This window comes from Mobula hypostoma, chromosome 7, assembly GCF_963921235.1.
Source record: "Mobula hypostoma chromosome 7, sMobHyp1.1, whole genome shotgun sequence".
Classification (NCBI taxonomy): domain Eukaryota; kingdom Metazoa; phylum Chordata; class Chondrichthyes; order Myliobatiformes; family Myliobatidae; genus Mobula; species Mobula hypostoma.
This window is the reverse complement of record NC_086103.1, coordinates 184,438,457-184,463,887: the sequence shown is the minus strand read 5'-3', so window position 1 is coordinate 184,463,887 and position 25,431 is coordinate 184,438,457. Positions and strand designations below refer to the sequence as shown.

The 25,431-nt window shown below is 46.4% G+C and overlaps 1 protein-coding gene across 1 annotated transcript in view; it reads right to left on the bottom strand.

The window, feature by feature from the left end:
* Positions 1-5,180: 5,180 nt before the first annotated feature.
* clpb (ClpB family mitochondrial disaggregase) overlaps positions 5,181-25,431 on the bottom strand; it is a 210,632-nt gene continuing 190,381 nt past the window's right edge. The window contains exons 16-17 of the mRNA XM_063054713.1: positions 11,618-11,740; positions 5,181-5,330 (exon numbers count right to left, since the gene is read on the bottom strand). Of these exons, the coding sequence (XP_062910783.1) occupies positions 5,319-5,330; positions 11,618-11,740 (135 nt within the window). The 3' untranslated portion in view covers positions 5,181-5,318. The remainder of the gene's footprint in view (positions 5,331-11,617; positions 11,741-25,431) is intronic.

The following is a 25,431-nucleotide window of genomic DNA, read 5'->3' as shown; positions in this document are numbered from 1 at the left end:
CCCTGGTGACATGCGGAGGAACCAGAGTGCTGGTGAATGGATGGCATCACTAGACTAGTTAGTTGTCAGTGCCGGGCAGCGTCCTTATCCGCTAAGTCTGTTACACCCCTGTGTACCACTTAGCATCAGATCTGGAAGCCCAGAAAGACTGTACGGTGAGGGCGTGACACAGTCTGTCTGATTACTGTGCAAGGTGTGTTGGAGTAGTTTCTGGATGGTTGTAAACGTGCCTGCAGAGACTAAACTCTCAGCACAAGTGTAAAGGAGAACAAAATCATTGTTGCTATGGATCTGAAGAACCACAAAAAAACACAAAAGATGAAGAACACAATAATAATAAAAAATCAAAATAAATATAAATACATAAGATAGCTTATATACGTAGATTATATGTTCCTAAAGTGACACTAGGCTGTATATAAGGTAACTGACAGAAATTAATAAAGTAGTGACAGAGTTAGTGGGTGGAGGTGTTGACGAGTCTCACTGCTTGGGGAAAGTAACTGTTTTTGAGTCTGGTGGTCCTGGTGTGGATGCTACGTAGCCTCCTCCCTGATGGGAGTGGGACAAAGTCCGTGAGCAGAGTGGGTGAGATCCTTCATGATGTTACTGGCCCTTTTCTGGCTCCTTTCTGTATATAGTCTTAGGCATATATATAAAAGCCCAAGACTTTTGCACAGTACTGTAGTAATTCTATGTATTGTGCTGTACTGCTGCTACAATTTTCATGACCACTTTTGTGTGATGAAACCTGTGTCTGATATATTGTGGACTGAGAGTGGGAAAGGGGGAAGGGAGAGGAGAGGGAGCGGGAAGCACCAGAGAGACACTTTGTAATAATCAAAACACCAGTTGTTTAGAATCAAACGACCTTGCTTAGTGTCTCAGGGCTGGGCGTGTCTGCACTCAAGCCACCCGCTGCCCCTGGCACTCCTCTGCCACCTGTGCCACACCCCTCTCGCAGTGCTCGATCCTTGATATTCCTTCGCTCTCACCAGATTTACAAACTCACTCTCCGCTTCATGTTGACAAGTCCAGTCCTGTGCAAAAGTCTTAGTCACCCTAGCCTGAGGCTTTTGCACAGGACTCTATGTTCTGATGGCGGGTAGGCTGGTACTGGTGATGCGTTGGGCAGTTTTGCCGACCCGTTGTAGAGACTTCCTGTCTGCCACAGTGCAGTTTCCGTACCAGGCGGGGATGCAGCTCATTAGGATGCTCTCTACTGCACGTCTGTAGAATGATGTGAGCATAGATGTGCAAAGTCCAGCTCTCTTCAGCCTCATCAGAGAGCAGATACATTGATGATTTGGAGATTTGTAAGCAAGGTGGATAATGCAGAGAGAAGATTCACCAGGATGTTACCTGAACTGGAGGGATTATAAAATCATGATGGCATAGATACAATAGACGGACAGTGGAAAGGGTGAGCACCTTCAAGTTCCTGGGTGTCAGCATCTCTGAGGATCTATCCTGGGACCAATGTATTCATGCAATTACAAAGAAGGCTCGACAGCAGCTAGATCTGATTAGAGGTTTGAGGAGAGTCCGAATCAGATTCAATATCATCAGCATATGTCATGAAATTTGTTAACTTTATGGCAGCAGTATAATGAAATACATGATAAATAAATATAGAGAAAAAAACTGAATTACGGTAAGTATATATATGTCTATTAAATAGATTAAGTTAGAATAAGTTGTGTGAAATAACAGGAACTATTATGGTGATAGGCAAATTGCAGTGGACCCAGGTCCTTTCTGAGACAGGAGTTGATTCGGACCCTGACCAACCTCCCAAAGCATTTCATCACCGTAGACGTGAGCGCTACTGGACGATAGTCGTTGAGGCAGCTCACATTACTCTTCTTGGGCACCGGTATAATTGTTGCCCCTTTGAAGCAAGTGGGAATTTCTGACTGTAGCAATGTCAGGTTGAAAATGCCTTTGAAGACCCCCACCAGTTTATTGATGCGAACACGAGGAATTCTGCAGATGCTGGAAATTCAAGCAACACACATCAAAGTTGCTGGTGAATGCAGCAGGTCAGACAGCATCTCCAGGAAGAGGTACAGTCGACGTTTCGGGCCGAGACCCTTCGTCAGGACTAACTGGTCCTGATGAAGGGTCTCGGCCTGAAATGTTGACTGTACCTCTTCCTAGAGATGCTGCCTGACCTGCTGCGTTCACCAGCAACTTTGATGTGTGTTGCACCAGTTTATTGACACAGGATTTCAGAGCCTTACCGGGTACTCCATCAGGGCCTACTGCCTTGTGAGGGTTCACCCTCCTGAAAGACAGCCTGACGTCAGCCTCCGAGACAGAGATCACAGGGTCATTGGGTGCTGCAGGGATCTTGATAACTGTGGTTTTATTCTCCCTTTCAAAATGAGCATAAAAGGTATTGAGCTCATCTGGTAGTGAAGCATCACACCCATTCATGGTGTTGGGTTTCCCTTTGTAGAAAGTAATGTCCTGCAAACCCTGTCAGAGTTGATGTGCATCTGACATCACCTCCAAACTTTCCTGGAATTGTTTCCTGGCTCTTGAAAGAACCCTCTGCAAGTCATACCTGGTTTTCTTAAGCAGACCTGGATCGCCAGATCTACCAACCTCCACGGCTTTCGGTTTGGGAATGTACAGCAAGTTTTGGTAGGGATGCATTCATCCACACAGGTTTTAATGAGGTTGGTAACAGATGTGGTTTACTCATCGGGGTTCGAAGAGGACTGCCTGAACACAGTCCAGCCAACCGATTCAAAACAGTCCTGTAAGCACTCCTGTGCCTCCCTGGTCCATGGTCCTCACTACTGGAGATTTGGTATGTCGCAAATTTCTACAGGTGTACCATGGAGAGCATTCTGACTGGCTGCATCACTGTCTGGTACGGAGACGCCGCTGCACAGGATGGAAAAAGCTGCAGAGGGTTGTAAACACTGCCTGCCCCATCATGGGCCCCAGACTCCCCAATGTCCCCAACATCCAGGACACCTTCAAAAGGAAATGCCTCAAGAAGGCGGCATCCATCATTAAGGACCCCCACCACCCAGGACATGCCCTCTTCTCATTACTACCATCAGTGAGGAGGTACAGGAGCCTGAAGACACACACACAGCGATTCAGGAACAGCTTCTTCCCCTCCGCCATCCGATCTCTGAATGCCTATGAACCCACAAACACTGCCTCACTAAATTGCTCTCTCTTTGCAATACATTTTCAAATATAAGTATTTAAATTATTGTAACATAGTATTGCTCTGTACTGCCGCCACAAAGCAACAGGTTTCACGACATACATCAGTGATTTTCAACCTGATTCTGATTCTTTCCCCAGGCCTAGGGAATCTAAAACCAGAGAGGACACAGGTTTGGGGCAAGGAAGAAAGATTTAAAAGGGACTTGTGGGGGAAAGCTTTCACACAGAAGGTTGCCGGTATACGGAATGAGCTGACAGGCCGTGGTAGAGGTGAGTACAATCACAGTGCAAATGGAATTATTGTAGGTAGGGATCTCGGTCAACATGGAAGTGTTGGGCCGAAAGGCCAGTTGCCCTGATGTATGAATTTATGAACCTGATGCTATTCGGCCCGTCAAGGACGTACCATCTCTCAATCAGGTCAGGTGGGTGTAAATCACCCCGTAGCGCTGGGAATGGGGATTCATCGCCCAACCAACATAACCCTCAACACCGCTCACCCGTCGCCACCTCGCAGGGGTAGTGGGATCCTGCTGTGCGACTGCCGCGTTGCGACGAGAAGGCCGAATGGGGGTGGGTGGGTGGGTGGGAGGTAAAATTCTTTGGCCAGAAATGAGCTGCTGCAGGAAGTCCTGTGGAGGGAGGGAGGGGTGGTTGGAGGTTCCCAGTCCGGATGGGGTGGGAGCCACTCTCCGCCGGGGGTGGGGGCGGCTGGGAGGGATGGCCCCGGTGGACAGTGATAACATTCACCCTCACACACACACTTCACCTACTGCTTCCAGGGAGCCCTGGCAACGGTCCCAGGTCCCGGGACAGTCGCAGGGGGTGGGGATAGAAGGGGGGAGGAGGAGGAGGTGGGGGGAGTGAGGGCGTCAGGCCAGCTCCCATTCGGACTTACACTGCACCTCGTCCCGTTCCCTTAGCTCTCGATCTCAGCCCCCCTCTCTCTCTCAATTGCTCCCTCTCTCTCATCCTTTCTTTCTTTCTCGCTCTCTCTCTTCAGCTCTCTCCAATCAGTCTCTTTTCTCTGCTCTATCTCTCCGTTGTATCTTTATTTTTCTCTGTCACTGTTCTCACTCTCGTTCGTCGTTCTCTTCCACACCCTCTTTCTTGCTCTCTCTCTCTCTCTGTGCTCGGTCGCTCTTCCTCTCCTCTCCTTCCCGCTCTTTCGCTCTCCCTCCATCCTTCTTTATAACTCTCTCCTCTCCCTCCATCATTTTTCTCTCATTCCATCCTCTCTCCCTCTCTTCCTCCCCGCTATCTCCCTTTCTCCTCCCTCTCCTTTCCCTTCCCAGTCCCCCTTCTCCCCTTCCCCTCTCTCTTTCCCCTCCTTCTCTCTCTATCCCTCCCTCCCTCCCTCCCTCTCCCTCCCCGCTCCTCCTCTCACCGCGCCCTGCCTCTGCCTCTCCCCCCTCTCTCACTGTGGTGAAAGTGTTTGAGATGCTGTTAATCCGCGGGGCCGAGCTTTTTCAAATTCATTGCTGCGGCATTTGGGATCAGTTCGCGATGCTATTGTCATTCAGGAGCGGAGGGGCTCAGACCGGGGTGTGGGCGAGGAGCGGCGCCGCAGGGTGCTGGGGCATCAATACCCCTCCCGGTGAGAGCGGCCAGTAACACCCATCCCCGCCGGACCAGCGGATTAGCGGAAACGGCCGGCGTCCCTTTCACTAGCGCCCGCGGCGGTGCCCAGGACCTCCCAAAAGGCCCGCGTAGCCACTGAAGTAGTCATAGACATAGACAAACCCGCTGGCCCACATCCCGACCCTGTGTACCTGTCCAAAATACTGTACCAAATTGTACCTGCTCAACCACCCTCCTCTGGCAGCTCCTTCAATGGACTGACCACTTCAGGACCGAAGATTGCTTAATGTCCTTTTATTTTACTTTATTGTCGCCAAATAATTGATACTAGAGCGTACAATCATCACAGCGATATTTGATTCTGCTCTTCACGCTGCCTGGAGTACAAATCGATAGCAAATGGTAATAATTTAAATTATAAATCATAAATAATAAATAGAAAAGGGAAAGGAAGGTAGTGCAAAAAGAACCGAGAGGCAGGTCCGGATATTTGGAGGGTACGGCCCAGATCCGGGTCACAAGTGTAAAGGAGAACGAAATAATTGTTACCCTGCATCCTATACAGCAAAAAAACACAAGAACACAATAATAAAAACACAGTAAATTATAAGATCGCTTATATACACAGAGAGATTGTACATCCATAAAGTGACACGAGGTATCGGAGTGTCTGCACACAAGGTGACTCTGACAGGAAATGATAAAGTAGTGGTGGTTGGGGTGTGGAGGGGTGGAGTTCGTGGGTGGAGGTGTTGATCAGCCTTACTGCTTGGGGAGAGTAACTCTACCTTGAGCGTAGAGCAGTATAGCACTGGACCGGCCATTTGGCCTGTGATATTGTTGATCTTGATGGCCATTTATACCAAATATCTTCCTCCTACTTGTGGGCTACCCCAGCACAGTCCTTGGAATGTGTCCTTGCAACCGACACTTCTCACTGTGTGTTTTGACGTACACATGACAAATTGATCTGATCTGATCCACATCCCTCCAATCCCTTTGTACTCATGTGCCTATCAAAAAGCCCCAGATTCCCCCAGACCCATTCCAGGCACTATCACCGTCTGTGTAAACAGCCTGCCCCTCACATCTCCTTCAAACTCCCTTCAAACTTAAAAGCATACCCTCTGGCTTGGCATTTCTACCCTGCAGAAAATATTGTGACTGTCTACACCATCTCTACCTCTCGAAGTCTTTCACTCAGCCTCCAGCATTCCAGAGAAAACAATCTCAATTTGTCTGACCTCTCCTTCTAACTCACACCCTTGAATCCAGGCAACATCCTGTGGATAAACAAGAGATTCCGCAGGTGCTGGAAATCCAGAGCAACACACACACAAAATTCTGGAGGAACTCAGCAGGCCAGGCAGCATCTATCAGAACTTGGAACAGCCTTCCAGATGCTGTGGTTGGAGACATCTGCGACGATGGGGTCCAAGCCTCCAAGAGTCGAGTGCACAAACACCCATCATCTCTGGGAGGGAAGTCACATGCTTCTTCATAAGCTGTCATGAAGGGGACCAGGATGGCAATGCTTGGTTGTTGGTAGGTAGGGTTAATACCCGACTTTCAAGAGCACTTGTGAGTTATGTTCCGGCTGGACTTTGTCCTTAAACTGCTGGAGAACAGTGAGGAAAGAACAGGCGCTGTTCTCTCCCGGTAGGGATCAGTTTTTAGTTCCAAGTGCTCCTGCCACGTTTTGTCACCCTGCAACCTTATCCTTCAAACTCTTTGAATTATGGAGGACAGCACGTGTATAAATGTCTCTCTCCAGCAGACTTCATCATGATCATCATGACTCCAGTATTTCTACTACTTTTTAATGTTTCTTTAATTGTACATATGATTTTTTTTTGTGTTCTATCGCTGAGCAGCAGTGAACCATCTGACTGGCCTAGCAGAGTTCTCTTTGGGAACTAGTCGACTTGATCAGCATTTCTGATCTGGCTATTGTTCGCGATTGCACTTTAAAAAAATGTACAGTCGACGTTGTGGGCCGAGACCTTTCATGTGCATCCTGGTGATACTCTTCTGCACCCTCTCCACGGTCTCGACATCCTTCCTTTAACGGGGCGACCAAAACTGCAGATAGTCTGACTAAAGTTTTCTAACTCTTTCAGGCAAACTATGCTATTGTTCGACCTAGTTCTGCCTCAATATACTATGTATGAATGGTATGTGAGAGATGTGACTGATAAAGACAAATGTAGGTCCCCTGCAAACAGAAACAGGTGAATTGATTATGGGGAGCAAGGACATGGCAGACCAATTGAATAATTACTTTGGTTCTGTCTTCACTAAGGAGGACATAAATAATCTTCCAGAAATAGTAAGGGACAGAGGGTCCAGTGAGATGGAGGAACTGAGCGAAATACATGTTAGTAGGGAAGTGGTGTTAGGTAAATTGAAGGGATTGAAGGCAGATAAACCCCCAGGGCCAGATGGTCTGCATCCCAGCGTGCTTAAGGAAGTGGCCCAAGAAATAGTGGATGCATTAGTGATAATTTTTCAAAACTCGTTAGATTCTGGACTAGTTCCTGAGGATTGGAGGGTGGCTAATGTAACCCCACTTTTTAAAAAAGGAGTGAGAGAGAAACCGGGGAATTATAGGCCGGTTAGCCTAACGTCGGTGGTGGGGAAACTGCTGGAGTCAGTTATCAAGGATGTGATAACAGCACATTTGGAAAGCGGTGAAATGATCGGACAAAGTCAGCATGGATTTGTGAAAGGAAAATCATGTCTGACGAATCTCATAGAATTTTTTGAGGATGTAACTAGTAGAGTGGATAGGGGAGAACCAGTGGATGTGGTATATTTGGATTTTCAAAAGGCTTTTGACAAGGTCCCACACAGGAGATTAGTGTGCAAACTTAAAGCACACGGTATTGGGGGTAAGGTATTGGTGTGGGTGGAGAATTGGTTAGCAGACAGGAAGCAAAGAGTGGGAATAAACGGGACCTTTTCAGAATGGCAGCCGGTGACTAGTGGGGTACCGCAAGGCTCAGTGCTGGGACCCCAGTTGTTTACAATATATATTAATGACTTGGATGAGGGAATTAAATGCAGCATCTCCAAGTTTGTGGATGACACGAAGCTGGGTGGCAGTGTTAGCAGTGAGGAGGATGCTAAGAGGATGCAGGGTGACTTGGATAGGTTGGGTGAGTGGGCAAACTCATGGCAGATGCAATTTAATGTGGATAAATGTGAAGTTATCCACTTTGGTGGCAAAAATAGGAAAACAGATTATTATCTGAATGGTGGCCGATTAGGAAAAGGGGAGGTGCAACGAGACCTGGGTGTCATTATACACCAGTCATTGAAAGTGGGCATGCAGGTACAGCAGGCGGTGAAAAAGGCGAACGGTATGCTGGCATTTATAGCGAGAGGATTCGAGTACAGGAGCAGGGAGGTACTACTGCAGTTGTACAAGGCCTTGGTGAGACCACACCTGGAGTATTGTGTGCAGTTTTGGTCCCCTAATCTGAGGAAAGACATCTTTGCCATAGAGGGAGTACAAAGAAGGTTCACCAGATTGATTCCTGGGATGGCAGGTCTTTCATATGAAGAAAGACTGGATGAACTGGGCTTGTACTCGTTGGAATTTAGAAGATTGAGGGGGGATCTGATTGAAACGTATAAGATCCTAAAGGGATTGGACAGGCTAGATGCGGGAAGATTGTTCCCGATGTTGGGGAGGTCTAGAACGAGGGGTCACAGTTTGAGGATAGAGGGGAAGCCTTTTAGGACTGAGGTTAGGAAAAACTTCTTCACACAGAGAGTGGTGAATCTGTGGAATTCTCTGCCACAGCAAACTGTTGAGGCCAGTTCATTAGCTATGTTTAAAAGGAAGTTAGATATGGCCCTTGTGGCTACAGGGGTCAGGGGGTATGGAGGGAAGGCTGGGTTCTGAGTTGGATGATCAGCCATGATCATAATAAATGGCGGTGCAGGCTCGAAGGGCCGAATGGCCTACTCCTGCACCTATTTTCTATGTTTCTATGTTTCTATGTTCTTGAGAGGGTAATAAATCACTGGACCAAGCCCATGTACTGATCCAAACTTACCTTAAATGTTGAAATTGACTCCACAGCCACCACTTGCGCTGTCAGCTCATCCCACTCTCTGAGTGAAGAAACTTGTTTTATTTGTTGCTGAGATACAACCCTTAGAGCCTTGCCACCTAGCAATACCCCGATTTAATCCTAACCTAATTACGGGTCAATTTACAATGACCAATTGACCTACTAACTGTGGGAGGAAACTGGAGCGCTTGGAGGAGACCCATGTGATCACGGGGAGAATGCACAAGCTCTTTATAGACACCAGCAGGAATTGAACTGGGGTTGCCTATACTGTAAAATGTTGTGCTAACCATACTACCGTGCCACGATTCCCCTCATGTTCCCCTTAAACATTTCTTCCTTCAACCTTAATGCATGACCTCTAGTTCTAGTCTCACGCAACATCAGTGGAAAAAGCCTGTTTGCATTTACCCTATCACTACCCCTCATAATTGTGTATACCTCTATCAAATATTCCCTCGTTCTCCAATGCTCCAGGGAATAAAATCCTAACAGCTCAACCTTTCCCTGTAACTCAAGTCCTGACAGCACCTTTGTAAATTTTCTCTGCACTCCTTTGATTATATTTACATCTTTCCTGTAGGGAGGTGACCAGAACTGTGCACAATACTCCAAGTTAGCCTCACCAATGTCTTATACAACTTCAACGTGTTTTGCTGTTGTTATTTTGTTGTTTATGTTGTTTCCACAGACTTGTTGTTTACTTTGGTGCTGGAATGTGTGGTGACACAATAGACAATAGACAATAGGTGCAGGAGTAGGCCATTCAGCCCTTTGAGCCAGCACCGCCATTCACTGTGATCATGGCTGATCATCCACAATCAGTACCCTGTTCCTGCCTTCTCCCCATATCCCTTGACTCCACTATCATTAAGAGCTCTATCTAACTCTTTCTTGAAAGCATCCAGAGAATTGGCCTCCACTGTCTTCTGAAGCAGAGCAGTCCACAGATCCACAACTCTCTGGGTGAAAAAGTTTTTCCTCAACTCCGTTCTAAATGGCCTACCCCTTATTCTCAAATTGTGGCGGTTCTGGACTCCCCCAACATCGGGAACATGTTTCCTGCCTCCAATCCTAGCATGTCCAATCCCTTAATAATCTTATATGTTTCAATCAGATCCCCTCTCATCCTTCTAAATTCCAGTGTATACAAGCCCAGTCTCTCCAACCTTTCAACATATGACAGTCCCGCCATCCCGGGAATTAACCTCGTGAACCTCCGTTGCACTCCCTCAATAGCAAGAATGTCCTTCCTCAAATTTGGAGACCAAAGCTGTACACAATACTCCAGGTGTGGGCTCACCAGGGTCCTGTAGAAGTGCAGAAGGACCTCTTTGCTCTCATACTCAACTCCCCTTGTTATGAAGGCAAACATGCCATTAGCTTTCTTCACTGCCTGCTGTACCTGCATGCTTACTTTCAGTGACTGATGAACAAGGACACCTAGATCTCATTGTACTTCCCCTTTTCCTAACTTGAATCCATTCAAATAGTAATCTGTCTTCCTGTTCTTGCCACCAAAATGGATAACTTCACATTTATCCACACTGCCCATAACAGACTCCCAGGATCAGGCAGAGAGTGAATCTCTGTCTACATTGTCCCACCACATACTCCCAGGGTCAAACACAGAATGAAATTGAATTGAATTGTGTTGTGAGTTGTGTTGGTTGTTAACGCAAAGGATGCACTTCACTGTCTGTTTTGATGTAGAGACACCTGAAATAATCTGAATAAATAAATCTGAATCTGAATCTGAACCAGAATCAAATTTCCTCTCGACAGCTCCCCTCTCTGCAACTTTTTCAGGTCATCGACCCTCCAGAGCTTTGTAATCTCCTGTGGAGCATTCAGAGAGTGTGCGGAGTGGATCTGTACTCATAGTGACCGTGTGCATCAGTGTGTCATGCGCCCTGCGGGCCTGTGTGGGGAACCATGGAGCATTGAGCTCCGAGATTTCTACAGCACCTGTATTTGGTAATTCATGTGATCTAGAGTCCTTAAGCCCTTGTGCTTTCTGTTTAACCTTGTCGTTTATTTTGACTGCTATGGGGATTCTGTGAATTGTGATTATTTAATGTGGACTCCTGATTATCACTTATCACGGGGTCCTTGTTTTGAGAATGATTTGTCTCAAGGTGTCACTCGGTCGAACAAGCAATGTTCTGTTGGAATTCCTATGTATAAACTCTTGTTTCCATCTCTACATGGGAGTTCTGTCATTTCTCGCCACCTGGGTTCAGTCGTTGCCAGTGCATACAGTGACACAGTGACTCCTGAAGGCAGTGTGAAGTCAGTGTTTGTGTTCAATATTGAACAGTCACAGATTCGATAAACCCTGGATGAGGCAGCACGGCAGTCAGTCCTGTCAGAGGATTTCGGCCCGAAATATCAGCTGTACATTTTTCCATCGATGCTGCCCGGCCTGCTGAGTTCCCCCAGCATTTTGTGTGTGCTACAGCAGTTTAGCGCTTAGTGTAAACCTTTACAGCACCAGTGATCAGTGATTTGAGTCCAATTCGTGTCTCTGTCTGAAAGAAGTTTGTACAGTCTGCCCTTAACTGTGTGGGTTTCCTCCGGGTGCTCCAGTTTCCTCCCACATTCCAAAAACGTACGGGTTGTGGTTAGTAAGTTGTTGACATGCTACGCTGTACCTTGGACTATGTTGGTTGTTGGCACAAGTGACACATTTCACTGTATGTTTCAATGTTTAGGTGACAAATAAAGATAATCCCTATCTTTAGTTTCAATGATCACATTACCTTTGTAACCACATTCAGTGGCAATGCATCTCCTGTTTTCTGCGCACAAGAAATTCTGCAGATGGTGGAAATCCAGGGCAACACACACGACATGCTGGAGGAACTCAGCAGGTCAGGCAGCATCTATAGTGGGAAATAAACAGATAGACAACGTTTTGGGCCCAGACCCTTCATCAGGACAACCCTTATTTTCTGTGTCGTGTGTCGGCATGTGAGGTAAAAGAAACACTGGCTTTATTTGTCACAGGTACGTCAGAACGTACAGTGAAATGTGTCGTCTTACGTTAATGACCAACACAGTTGGAAGATTGCACTGGGGGGTGGGGGGGCAGCCCGCAACTGTTGCAACACTGCTGGCATCAACGTAGAAAGCCCACATCACACCAACCTAAACCCACGCCTTTGGAATGTGGGAGGAAACCAGAGTATCCGGAGCAAACCCACAGGGAGAATGGACAGACAGTGGTGGAATTAAACCCTATTTGTCGGTGCTGTAATAGCGTAACACTATTACCATGGTAACATCTAACTTCAATGATATACAAATTAAACCACATCCAGTGATGAGACAGAAACCTGTGCAGGAGAGTTTTTAAAGTGAAAAGCCATTCCCAGTCGCAGTCTCCCAGGTCCAGGTAGTCGTCACAACTGGGGTCTTCCTTGGTTGCAAGACTATATCTGTGAGCCCTTCGCTCTCCTCAAAGTGTTGCAGGAACTCCTTTCTAACCGTTGGATGTCCGTAGATCTCATCTGTCCAGTCCGCTGGAGCTGACTTCACGTGCCAGGATGGGCATGTTTCTATCTCACTGCGGTTACCCTCACCTGGTTTAGCCCACCTGTCGAAGCAGTGTACTGGGGTGTGGTCGCTGTCACATTTCTAGATCTCACTCCCCCAGTCCACCAGAGTTGACTTCACATGCTGGGACAGGCATGTCCCTATTTCACTGGGGTATGAGGCCCGCCGGTTACCCTCAGCTGGTTTAGCCCTCCTGTCGAAGTGGTGTACCAGGACGCGGCCGCTGTCATGTGCAAACAGCTACTTAGAGCCACAGAGTGTCCAGTGGGGATCAAAGGTGAGTGAGCTGTCTCCCATGGACACAACAAGCCCCCTCACTCTGGTTGCTAGACACCCCATACACCCCTACCCACCCCATTTAACTTTAGCCTAATCATAATTTACAATGATGAATTAACTTCGGACTGTGGGAGGAAACTGGAGCACCCGGAGGAAACCCACACACTCATGGGAAGGATGTACAGTCTTCTTACAGAGGGCACCAGAATTGAACTCTGAACTCTGAAGCCCTGAGCTGTGTTAGCACCGTGCCAATCGCTATGTCACCATGGCGACCCTATCAGTGACTGTTCCTTCTCTGTGTTGTAGTGGCTCAGACTCTGGGGGCTCTGTTGGGAGATCCAATGCTTGAAGAGGAATCCAAGATTCCCAAATTTCATTCCCTGAAAGCAGACAAAACTGGGGGAAAATAGAACATTTTTGAAATGGATAAAAAGGTGGCTGGGGAGGTAGTGAAGGGAAGTGGGATGATGGGAGCTAGCATGACAATGGGCCAAATGGCCTCCTTACTCATAGTCATAGAATCACTCAGCAAGGAAACAGGAAATAACAACCTCTCACTCAGTGTCAGCAAGACCAAGGAGCTGATTATTGACTTCAGGAGAAGGACACCAGAGGTCCATCAGCCAGTCCTCATCGGAGGGTCAGAAGTGGAGAGAGTCAGCAACTTTAAATTCCTGGGTGCTATCATTTCAGAGAATATGTCCTGGGCCCAGCACACAAGTGCCATTACAAAGAAAGCACAACAGCGCCTCTATTTTCTTAAACATTTGTGAAGATTTGGCATGTCATCTAAAACTTTGACAAACTTCTATAGTTGTGTGATGGAGGGCATAGCGACTGGCTGTATCATGGCCTGGTATGGAAACACCAATGCCCTTGAATGGAAAATCCTACAAAAAGTAGTGAATACAGCCCAGTCCATCACAGGTAAAGCCCTCCCCACTATTGAACACATCTACATAGAACGCTGTTGCAGGAAAGCAGCGTCCATTTTATCAGGGACTCCCCACCAGCCAGGCCATGCTTTCTTCTCATTGATGCCATCAGGAAGAAGGTATAGGAGTGTCAGGACTCACACCACCAGGTTCAGGAGCAGTTATTACCCCTCAACCATCAGATATTACCCCTTGAACCAGAAGAGATAACTTCACTCGCCTCCAACACTGAAAAGTTCCCACAACCTAAGGACTCAATTTCAAGGACTCTACATCACATGTTCTTGATATTTATTGCTTATTGATTTAATTTTATTCTTTTGCTTTTTTTTTGTTTCTTTGTATTAACTGTGAATGTCTGCAAGAAGAAGAACCTTGGGGTTGTACATGGTAACATATACATTTTGATAATAAATTTACTTGAGCTTTTAATTTTTGCACAATTGATCCATGCTGACCAAGATTTGCATCTAAGGAATTTTGCCTGCATTTCACCCACATCCCTCTAATCTAGGGGCTGCAAACCTTTTTTATGCCATGGACCAATACCATTAACTGAGCGATCTGTGGACCCCAGATTGGGAAACTTTGCTCTAACCCACGTACCTTTTAAATGTTGTTAATGTATCTCTGGCTCAACCAGTTCCTCTGGCAGCTCCTTCCATTTACTGACCACCCTCTGGGTGAAAACATTGGCCCTCAGATTCCTCTCCCCTTTACCTTAACTCTCTAGTGTTTCCATCACCAAAAGCCAGTCCTGGTCCCACCTCATTGACACCACGGCCGAGAAAGCTCACCAACACCTCTGTTTCCTCAATAACTCAATAAATTTGTCATGTCCTTTTTGACCGTCACCAATTTTTGCCAGTGCATCATGGAAAGCACCCTCTCCAGATACATCATGACTCAGTATGGCAACAGCTCTTCCCATGACCACAGAAAACTGCAGAGAGTTGTGAACACAGCTCAGCACATCACGGAAACCAGCCTCCCTTCTATGGACTCTGTTTCTATTTCCTGCCGCCTCAGTAAGGCAGCCAGTGTATCAAAGACCTTGGACATTCTCTCTTCTCCTCCCAAAAGGCAGAAGATACAAAAGCTTGAAAGCCCAGGCTGGAGGACAGCTTCTATCTCATTGTTATCAAACTCTTGATAGGAACTCTTGTATGATAAGATGGATCTTGGCCTCACAATCTACCTCATTATGACCTTGCACCTTGTTGTCTACCTGCACTGTACTTCCTCTGTAACTGTTACATTTTATTCTGCACTTTGCTATTGTTTTCCCTCAATGTACTGTTGTAATGAAATGATCTGTATGGATGATACACAAGACAAGGTTTTGATGGTACCTTGGTACATGTGACAATAATAAACCACTTTACCAGTAACTAAGTGTCTTCAGGACAGCACGGTGGTGTAGTGGTTAGCGTAACGCTATTCCAGCACTAGCAACCTAGGGTCAATTCTTGCCGATGTCTATAAGGAGCTTGTACATTCTCCCTGTGACCATGTGGGTTTCCTCTTGCGTTCCAAATCCAAAACCAGATCAAATCAAGTTTAATTATCAATCAAACCATACATAGACACAACTTAACGAGACAGTATTGCTCTGAGGCCAAGGTGCAAAACATTTAAAATAGCAAGCAAACATTCAAAAATAACGAGTAACATATTTCAAAATATCAAGCAAAGAAACATATTCACTCGAGTAAAAGAACATATACGGTCCAAGACCCTGAGCGTCGATGTCCAGCACTTGATGGAACAGACTCCCGGCAGTGTACAGACACAGGCAATCCAGCCTGTCATTCCACCACTCAAACACTGGAGGGCAGCACTGAAGGGAGAGGCCAGGGCCCATTTGAGCTCAACCACCATGTAGCACTTGAGCCCAGGCTCGAGGGCTAGTTCTCGCTACAACTGAAGTTACATAGATCCCATAAGACCATAAGACACAGGAGCAGAATTAGGCCATTCAGCCCATCAAGTCTGCTCCGCGATTCCATCATGGCCAATCCCAGATCCCACTCAACCCCATACACCTGCCTTCTCACTATATCCTTTGATGCCCCGACCACTTGGGAAGCTATCAACTTCCGCCTTAAATACACCACGGTCTGTGGCAGAGCATTCCACAGATTCACTACTCTCTGGCTAAAAAAATTGCTTACCTCTGTTCTAAAAGGTCGCCCCTCAATTTTAAGGCTGTGCCCTCTCATTCTAGATACCCCCACCATCCTCTCCACATCCACCCTATCCAGTCCTTTCAACATTCGGTGTGTTTCAATGAGATCCCCCAGCATTCTTCTAAATTCCAGTGAGTACAGGCCCAAAGCTGCCAAATGCTCCTCAAATGTTAACCCCTTCGTTCTGAAATCATCCTCGTGAACCTCCTCTGGACTCTCCAATGACAGAACATCCTTTCTGAGATATGGTGCCAAAACTGTTAACAATACTGTAAGTGCGGCCTGACTGGCATCTTTTAAAGGCTCAGCATTATTACCTTGCTTTTACATTCTGTTCCTCTTGAAATAAATGCCAACATCTCATTTGTCTTCTTTACCACAGACTCGATCTGTACATTAACCTTCTGGGAGCCTTGCACAAGGACTCCTAATTCCCTCTGGACCTCTGATGTTTGAACTTTCTCCTCATTAGATAATAGTCGGTATGATTGTTCCTTTTACCAAAATACATTATCATACATTTCCTAACCCTGTATTCTATCTGCCACTTTTTTGCCCATTCTTACAATTTGTCTAAGTCCTGCTGCAATCACAATGTTTCCTCAGCACTACCAACCCCTCCACCTATCTTCGTATCATCCGCAAACTTTGCCACAAAGCCATCAATACCATGCCGAGTCCCTCCAGCAGACAAGGGTAACAGGCCTGTGGCAACTTCGGTTATCACCGTCCAACTGAGTCTTGCGATCGCAAGTGGACTGTCCGAGACCATCTCTCACAGTTACACTGCACCAAACTCCGATGCTTACGAGCGGGCAGCGTGGTCTGCAGTCAGGCCAACTCCACCGCACCGAAACCAGCTCCTCTGACACATCGCAGGCTCCTCCGATATCCCGACCGGCTCCTCCATCACCCAGACCGGCTTCTCCAACAACACATCAACGGGCCCCTCCGATACCCCCGACGGGCCCCTCGATATCCCAACCAGCTCCTTCGATACCTGGGCCGGCTCCGCCGCCGATACCAGTCCAGCTGCTCCGATCAACGATGGAGTAGCCCCACAGTACCCAAAGTTCTTGGAGTAAAAATGTCTTGCGATCGTAAAAAAAAAACTTTTACAAAGAAAAAAGCACCTTTGGTTGGGCCCCGGGAGTTCACTGCGTTGTCACATGCCACCATCTTACCAGAAACATAGAAACATAGAAAATAGGTGCAGGAGTAGGCCATTCGGCCCTTCGAGCCTGCACCGCCATTCAGTATGATCATGGCTGATCATCCAACTCAGAACCCTGTACCAGCCTTCCCTCCATACCCCCTGATCCCTTTAGCCACAAGGGCCATATCTAACTCCCTCGGGGTTGGTCTGTTATTGGCCACATGGGTGTAATTGGGGGGGGGGCTGTTACAATGTTGTATCTCAAAAAGTATATAATACTTTTATGTCCTTCCCTGACATAACTATGAAGTGAAGCATGGTGGAATTGGATAACTAAACACATATGGACCTATGGGCCAAATGGCCTCCTTCTCTGCCATGTGGTCTGAGGTGTAACATTCTGGTTCCCCTCTCGACCCTTGTCTTCTCCTCACCTGCCCGTCACCTCCCTCCGGTTCCCCTCCTCCTTCCCTTTCTCCCACAGCCCGCTCTCCTCTCCGATCAGATTCGCCCACCTTTCACCTGCCGGCTTGTCCCCCTCCCAGCTTCCTTTCCAGTCCTGAAGCGAGGTCCCGGCCCCAAACGCTGACTGTTTATTCATTTCCATGGAGGCTGCCTGACCCGCTGGGCTCCTCTTGCATTGTGAGTGTGTGTGTGTGTGTGTGTGTTGCTCTGGATTTCCAGCATCTGCAGAATCCCCTGTGTGGATGTAAAATTCCCGGAGCTCTCCCAGCACAGGGGAACAAGCAGTCGGTCGTTGAAGGGGCTAATGGAATTATAGAGGACACACGTGTGTCTGTAATGCTAATTGAATTTCCTTGTCATTTTCCGTCTCACAGTTATTCCCTTTTATATCAGGGGCTGTATATTTTAGACAAATGATCTGCTCTCTAACCCCGGTCTGTCACTCTTGGTTTAGCACATATCCTTGCAGATTTCTCTGCCGATTTACTTAATTCCCCTTGGCAAATTGCAAAGAAGCGGAGCGAATGGAGGAATTAGCATCTTAATGTTATTTACACTGCTCAGATCACTGGTGCTTGAGATACTGATTGCCGAGAGCATTGAAAAGCACAGGGGAAGGGTGAGCGCTCATATCCCGGACATTCAATCACTCGCTCTCGCCAGCAGCCACCGCCTCAACTGCATTTCGGCCGAGTTTTTTACTCAGTGTAAAGTCTCATCAGGGGAGGAATGTTAGATGGAACACCGGCCGCGGAGAACACCCGGTTCAGGAACAGTTATCACACTTCAACTAACTGTAAACGTCATTAGAGTCATATAGCTATGGAGAGAGAAACAGGCCTTTCGGCCCAACTCGTGTATGCTGAGCAAGTTAGTCCCATTTACCTGCAATTGGCCCATATCCCTCCGAAGCCCATTGAGCACATTTACATGGATCGCAGTCACAGGAAAGCAGAAAAAATCAAAATCGGCATCAAAAATCGGCAGAGAAATCATCCAGGCCGTGCTCCCTTCTCGCTGCTGTCGTTGGACACGAGGGACAGGAGCCTCGGGCTGTGGGGCTGATAGTGTGGGCTATCAGGTTCGGGAACAGTAATTGCCCCTCTCATCCATCAGGCTCCAGGACCGGAGTGGATAACTTCACTGCGCCGATTCCACAACCTAGGCACTCACTTTCAAGGACCCGAGAACTCAAGTTCTCAGTATTATTTATTTACTACAGACGGTCTCATTGATTCTATTCTATCTCTCTGTTCCACTGTGAACGCCCGCAAGAAAATACGCCTGAAGGTAGCGTGTATATGGTGATGTATGTGTACCTACTTACTTTGAAAATAAATTTACTTTGAACTTTTACAGTGTCAGAACAGGCCCTTCGGCCCACGTCTGTGCTGACCACGATGCCAATTTAACTGAATCACTTCTGCTCGCACAGAGGCCTATCCCTTCATTCCCTGTACGTTCACGTGTCTAGTCTTTCAAAGGCAGCGCTTTACAGTGCCGACAACCCGGGTTTAATTCCCTGCGCCGTCTGTGAGGGATTTGTACGCTCTCCCCATGACCACCTGGGTTTTTCCGGATGCTCCCGTTTCCTCCCAGATCCCAAAGACGTGTGGGTGGAATTGGGCTGCTATGGTGCTGCATCTCTAAATAAACAAAAATCAATAAATAAAACACCGTTGTTGTTGTTATTTTTTGCTTCCACCATCACCCCTGGCTGATTGTTCTGTGCATTCACCACTCTGTTTTACAAACAACTGTCTAAAAGGACTTGACTATTCATGTTCGCAGTATTACTTATTACTAATTATCTGTTATTTTCCTTTTCTTTTTTGTTGTCTTTTGCACATTGGTCGTTTGTCTGTCTCTGTTTGTTAACTTTTCATTGATTCCATTGTGTTTCTTTGCATTTATTGTGAATGCCTGCAAGAAAGTGGATCTCAGGGTTGTATATGGTGACATACAGGTACTCCGATAACAAATTTACTTCGAAATTTGAAAAGGCTCACTCCACACAGTCATAGAACACCATGGGACAGAAACAGCCCTTTCGCCCATATAGTATGGATAGAACTCTTTTCTGCCTTGTCCCATCAACCTGCACTCCACAACCCTCCCATCACCTCCAGAGTACCCACCCCGGAGAAAAAAAAACTGTCTACGCCTCTCATAATTTTATAAACCTCTATCAGATCTCTGCCGCTCCAGAGAAAACAACCTATGTTTGTCCAACATCTTCTTATAGCTCATGTCAGAAGGGAGGGAAATGGGCAGCCAGTGGCTGTTCCCCAATATAAGTATACCGTTTTGGATACTGTCAAGGGGGACGACCGAGTCTCTGGCTGTCACTGTCCCAATCGTTAATTCCCGATTTTCTCCTATTTTCCTTTGATTGTGACACGGTTCCGACGGTTCCTAATTCTCTTTGATGACGACACACCTGGTTTCCATCAAGACCTGCAGCATAAAAACCCTGGCGTTACAACCACTAGTCGCCAGATCGTTGGTTTTGCCTGTGTGGTAATTAATGTTTCCTGGCTGCTTAGGTCTGTGTGTTCTAAGTTTTGCTCCAGTATCAAGAATTACCTGTGAAACTCCATCTCTTCGTGTCGAGATCAGTTTTCTAAGCTCAATTCCAGTTCAGAGGTTTATCTGTGAAACCCAGCTTCTCCACACCAAGATAAGTCTTCTAAAGTTTTACTTTAGTGTAACTCTGTCTCTCCATACTAAGAAGAGTTTTGTCTGCCGTTTCTTTCTCTACGCTCCAAGTCAAGATAAATTCTGTCTGTCTCCTGCCTACCTGCTCTCCCTCCTGTTTGTCGTTCACGTCTGCATCCTAACCAAATCTCCGTGCCTGTGTCCTGCACTTGGGTCTGCCTCATTTGTTGCAACACTGGCACTGAGTCTAGCCCCGTGGCTCAGAAGAGAAGAAAGGTGAAGAGGAATGCAGTGTTGATAGGAGATCCCATAGTTAGCGGAGTGGACACGGAATTCTGTGAGCGAAATAGACACATCCAGATGGTATGTTGCCTCCCAGGTGCCAGGGTCAGGAACATCTCAGATCAGGTCCAAGACATTCTAAAGGGGGAAGGTGAGCAGTGAGAAGTCTTGGTACATATTGGCACCAATGACATAGGTAGAAAAGGTGAGGAGGTCCTGAAGAGAAATTTTGGGGATCTAGGAATAAAGCTGAAAAGCAGGACCTCCAGGGTAGTAATCTCTGGATTGCTGCCTGTGCCACATATTAGTGAGGGTGAGAATAGGATGACTTGGCTAATCTGTGGCTGAGGAACTGGTGCAGGGGGCAGGGTTCAGGTTCTTGGATCATTGGGATCTCTTCTGGGGAAGGTATGACCTGTACAAAAGGGACAGGTTACACCTGAGCCCGAGGGGGACCAGTACATTCCGGGCAGATTTTCTAGAGTTGTTTGGGAGGGTTTAAACTAATTTGGTGGGGGAGGGGGGAGTGATCGGGCTGAGGTGGGGTGATTGGTTTCCAAACAGAGGCCGTGTGTCATGAGACTGCTAGCAAGGAGTGGCTGATGATAGGGAAAATTTGCAATCAATGGGATGATTTGCAATGTGAAAGGTGAACAAAACAGGATTTAAGGTGTTATATTTGAATGTGCGCAGTATATGGAATAAGGTAGATGAACTTGCTGCACAGTTGCCGATTGACATGTATGATGTTGTAGGCATCACTGAATCATGGATGAAAGATTACAGCTGGGAGCTTAATGACCAGGGATACACATTGTACTGAAAGGACAGACAGATAGGCAGTGGGGTGTCGGTAAAAAATGAAATCAAATTATTAGAAAGAGGTGACTTTGGATAGAAAGTGTGGAAACATCGTGGGTAGAAATCAGAAACTACAAGGGTAAAAAGACCCTGATGGAGATTATTCGCAGATCTCTGAACAGCAGAAGAGATGTGGTCTACACATTACAATGGGAGATAGAAAATGCATGTCAAAAGAGCAATGTTATGATAGTCATGGGGGATTTCAATATACAGATTGGAAAAAATCAGGCTGGTGCTGGATCCCAAGAGGGGGAATTTGTAGAATGCCTATAGATGGCTTTTTAGAGCAGCTCATGGTTGAGACCACTAGGGTATCAGATATGCTGGATTGGGTGTCGTCCAATGAAGCACATTTGACTAGAGAGCCTAAGGTGAAGGAACCCCTAGGAGTCAGTGATAATGATTGGTTCACACTGCAATTTGAGGAGGAGAGCCTAAAGTCAGATGTACCAGTATTACAGTGGAGAAAAGGGAATTGCAGAGGCATGAGAGAGGTTAGCTAAAGTTGATTGGAAAAGAACACTGGCAGAGATTATGGCAGAACAGTAATGGCTGGGATTTCTGAGAGTAGTTTGTAAGGTGCAAGATAGATACATCCCAAGGAAGAGCATTTTAAAGGCAGAACAAGAGAAGTCAAACCCAACATAAAAGCCAAAGAGAGGGCATGTAATATAACAAAAAAATAGTGGGAAGTTAGAGGATTCAGAAACTGAGAAAGAACCAACGTCTATAAGGCAACTAAAAAGACATAAAGAAGGAAAACATAGAATATGAGGATAGGTTAGCCAATAATATTAAAGAGGATACCAAGGGTTTCTTCAGATTTATAAAGTGTAAGAGAGAGCTGAGAGTAGCTATCAGACCACTGGAGAGATAATAATGGGGGACAAGAAAAGGGTGAATGAACTAAGTATCTACTTTGCACCTGTCTGTCTTGTGTATGCCGCAGGTTCGAAAGTGTCAGGGGGCAGGAGTGAGTGAAGTTGCTATAACTACAGATAAAGTGCTTGGGAAACTCAAAGATCTGAAGGTAGATACATCACCTGGACCAGATAGTGTACAGCTCGGGGTTCTGAAAGAGGTGGCTGAGGAAATCGTGGAGGCATTAGTAATGATCTTTCAAGAATCAATAGATATTGGCATGGTTCTGGAGGACAGGAAAATTGCAAATGTCACCCCACTCTTCAGGCAAAGAGAGAGGCAGAAGAAAGGAAATTGAAGGCCAGGTAGTCTGAGCACAGTAGTGGGAAAGATGTTGGAGTTGATTATTAAGGATGAGGTCTCAGGGTAAGTGGAGGCACATGAGTGGAGCCAAAGTCAGCATGGTTTCCTCAAGGCAAAATCTTGCCTGACAAATCTGTTGGAATTCTTTGAAGAAAAGACAAGCAGTTACTAACAAAGGAGAATTGGTGGATGTTGTGTACTTGGATCTTCAGAAGGACTTTTTCAAGGTGTCACACATGAGACTGCTTAACAAAAGCCCATGGTATTACATGAAAGATACTAACGTGGATAGAGCAGTGGCTGATTGGCAGGAGGTAAAGAGTGGGAATAAAGGATACCTTTTCTGGTTGGCTGCCGGTGCCTGGTGGTTTTCTCTCTGTGCTACATTACATGTCAGTGATTTGGATGATGAAATTGATGTCTTTGTGTCTAAGTTTGTGGACAATACGAAGATAGTTGGAGAGGTAGTGTCGAGGAAGCAGAGAGGCTACAGAAGGATTTAGACAGATTAGGAGAACGGGCAAAGAAGTGGCAGATGGAATACAGTGTTTGGAAGTGTATGGTCATGCACTTTAATAGAAGAAACAAGAGCAAAATATTTTCAAAATTCAAAAATCTGAGGTGCAAAGGGACTTGGAAGTCCTCAAGCAGGATTACCTGAAGGTTAATTTGTAGGTTAAGCCAGTGGGAAGGAAGGCAAATGTGATGTGAGCATTCATTTTGAGAAGACTAGAATATGAAAGCAAGGATGTAATATTGAAGCTTTGTAAGGCACCAGTGAGGCCTCACTTGGGAGTATTGTGAGCAGGTTTGGGCCCCTTATCTAAGAAAGGATGTGCTGACATTGGAGAGGGTTCAAAGGAGGTTCATGAAAATGATTCCGGAATTGAAAGGCTTATCTTCTGAGGAGTGTTTGATGGCTCTGGGCCTGTACTCACTGGAATTCAGAAGAACGAGGGGGGAATCTCATTGAAACCCATTGGATGTTGAAAGGCCGAGATAGAGTGGACATGGAGAGAATATTTCCAATGTTGGGGGAGCCTTGGAACAGAGGACACAGCCTAAGAATAGAGGGACATCCATTTTGAATGGACCATGAGAAGGAATTTCTTTAGCTAGAGAGTGGTGACTCAGTGGAATTCATTGCTACAGGTGCCTATGGAGGTCAAGTAATTGGGTATATTTAAGGCAGAGGTTGACAGATTATTGATTGATTAGTCAGGGCATGTAGGGATACAGGGAGAAGACAAGAGACTAGGGCTGAGAGGGAAATGGATCAACGGTGAAATGGCAGAGCAGGATCGAAGGGTTAAATGGCCTAACTCTGCTCCTATGGTCTTGAACCTTCTAATCCAGGCAGCATTCTGAAATGGCTGTATGCTCTATCTATGCCTCTCATAATCTTATAAACCATTCATCTCAACCATACGCTTTCCAGTACCTGGCATTTCCACACTAGGAAAAAAACTCTGTCCTCCCCCATCAAGGGCCCTGATACACTCAGTGGCCACATTATTAGGTACACCTGCTCCTCAATGCAAATATCTAATCAGCCAATCACGTGGCAGCAACTCAATGCATAAAAGCATGCAGACATGGTCAAGAGGTTCAGTTATTGTCCAGACAAAAGATCAGAATGGGGAAGAAATGTGATCCAAGTGACTTTGACCTTGGAATGATTGTCGATGCCAGATGGGGCGGTTTGATCTCAGAAACTGCTGATCTCCTGGGATTTCATTCACCACAGACTCTAGAATTAACAGGGAATGTTGCAAAAAAAAAACATCCAGTGAGTGGCAGTTCTGTGGATGAAAACACCTTGTTAATGAGAGCGGTCAGAGGAGAATGGCCAGACTGGTTCAAACTGACAGGACGGTGATAGTAACTTAAATAACCATGTGTTACAACGGTGGTGTTCAGAAGAGCATCTCTAAATGCACAACACATCGAACCTTGAAGTGGGTGGGCTACAGCAACAGAAGACCCGGAACATCCACTCAGTGACCACTCTGTTAGGTACAGGAGGCTCTAATAAAGTGACCACTGAGTGTATTTGCCTTTTCAGATAAAGATCTATAATTTTATAAACGTTTATCTGGTCTCCCATCAGCGTCCGACACTCCAGGGAAAACAACCCAAGCTTGTTGGACTGGATGGTGTTGGAGCCTACACTGAGGTCTGGATTGCACCCAGTGACAATGCTGAACTCCACCATGGCACGGTGTGCCGAGAGGGTCCCACTGCATTTGACTGTCCCACCCCTCCAAGTTTGCGTAGGTCAGAATAGAATTCAGGCAACAACCTTCCCTCGTTAGTGACCTGTTTACCGCCGTAAAAAAGCTCATACTTTGGAGGTACAGCATCATCAGCACAATCCTGTAAGAAATTAGCTAAAGGAACATTGCAACTTACATGGTGATCTTTGTAGACAGAGCTAAAACACAATGAAATGTAGTCATTCATCTGTGGAGAAATTCAATTAAAAAGGAAATTTTCTGGGTAGCCTCCAACCTGATGGCATGAACATCAACTTCTCTAACTTCCACTAATTCCCCCCCCCCCCCCGCATTTTCTCCATTTCCCTTTCTGGTTCCCCTCTCACTCCTTCTCTTCTCCTCACCTGCCCAAGAACATCCTCTGGTTCCTCTCCTTTCCTTTCTCTAACGGTCCATTCTTTTCTCCTATGAGAACCTTCCCCCTCACTCAGTTTCACCCGTCGCCTGCCAGCTTCTACTCCCATCTCCCCCCACTTACTTATTTTGGCTTCTGCCCCATTGCTGATGAAGGGTCTTGGCCTAACATGTCAATTGTTTATTCCCCATCATGGATGCTGCCAGACTGCTGAGTTATAGAGCCATAGCGTGGTAGAACACTACAGCACAGAACAGGCCATGCTGAACTATTATGCTGCTTGGTCCCATTGACCCACACTTGGTCCATACCCCTCCCATCCATGTACCCAT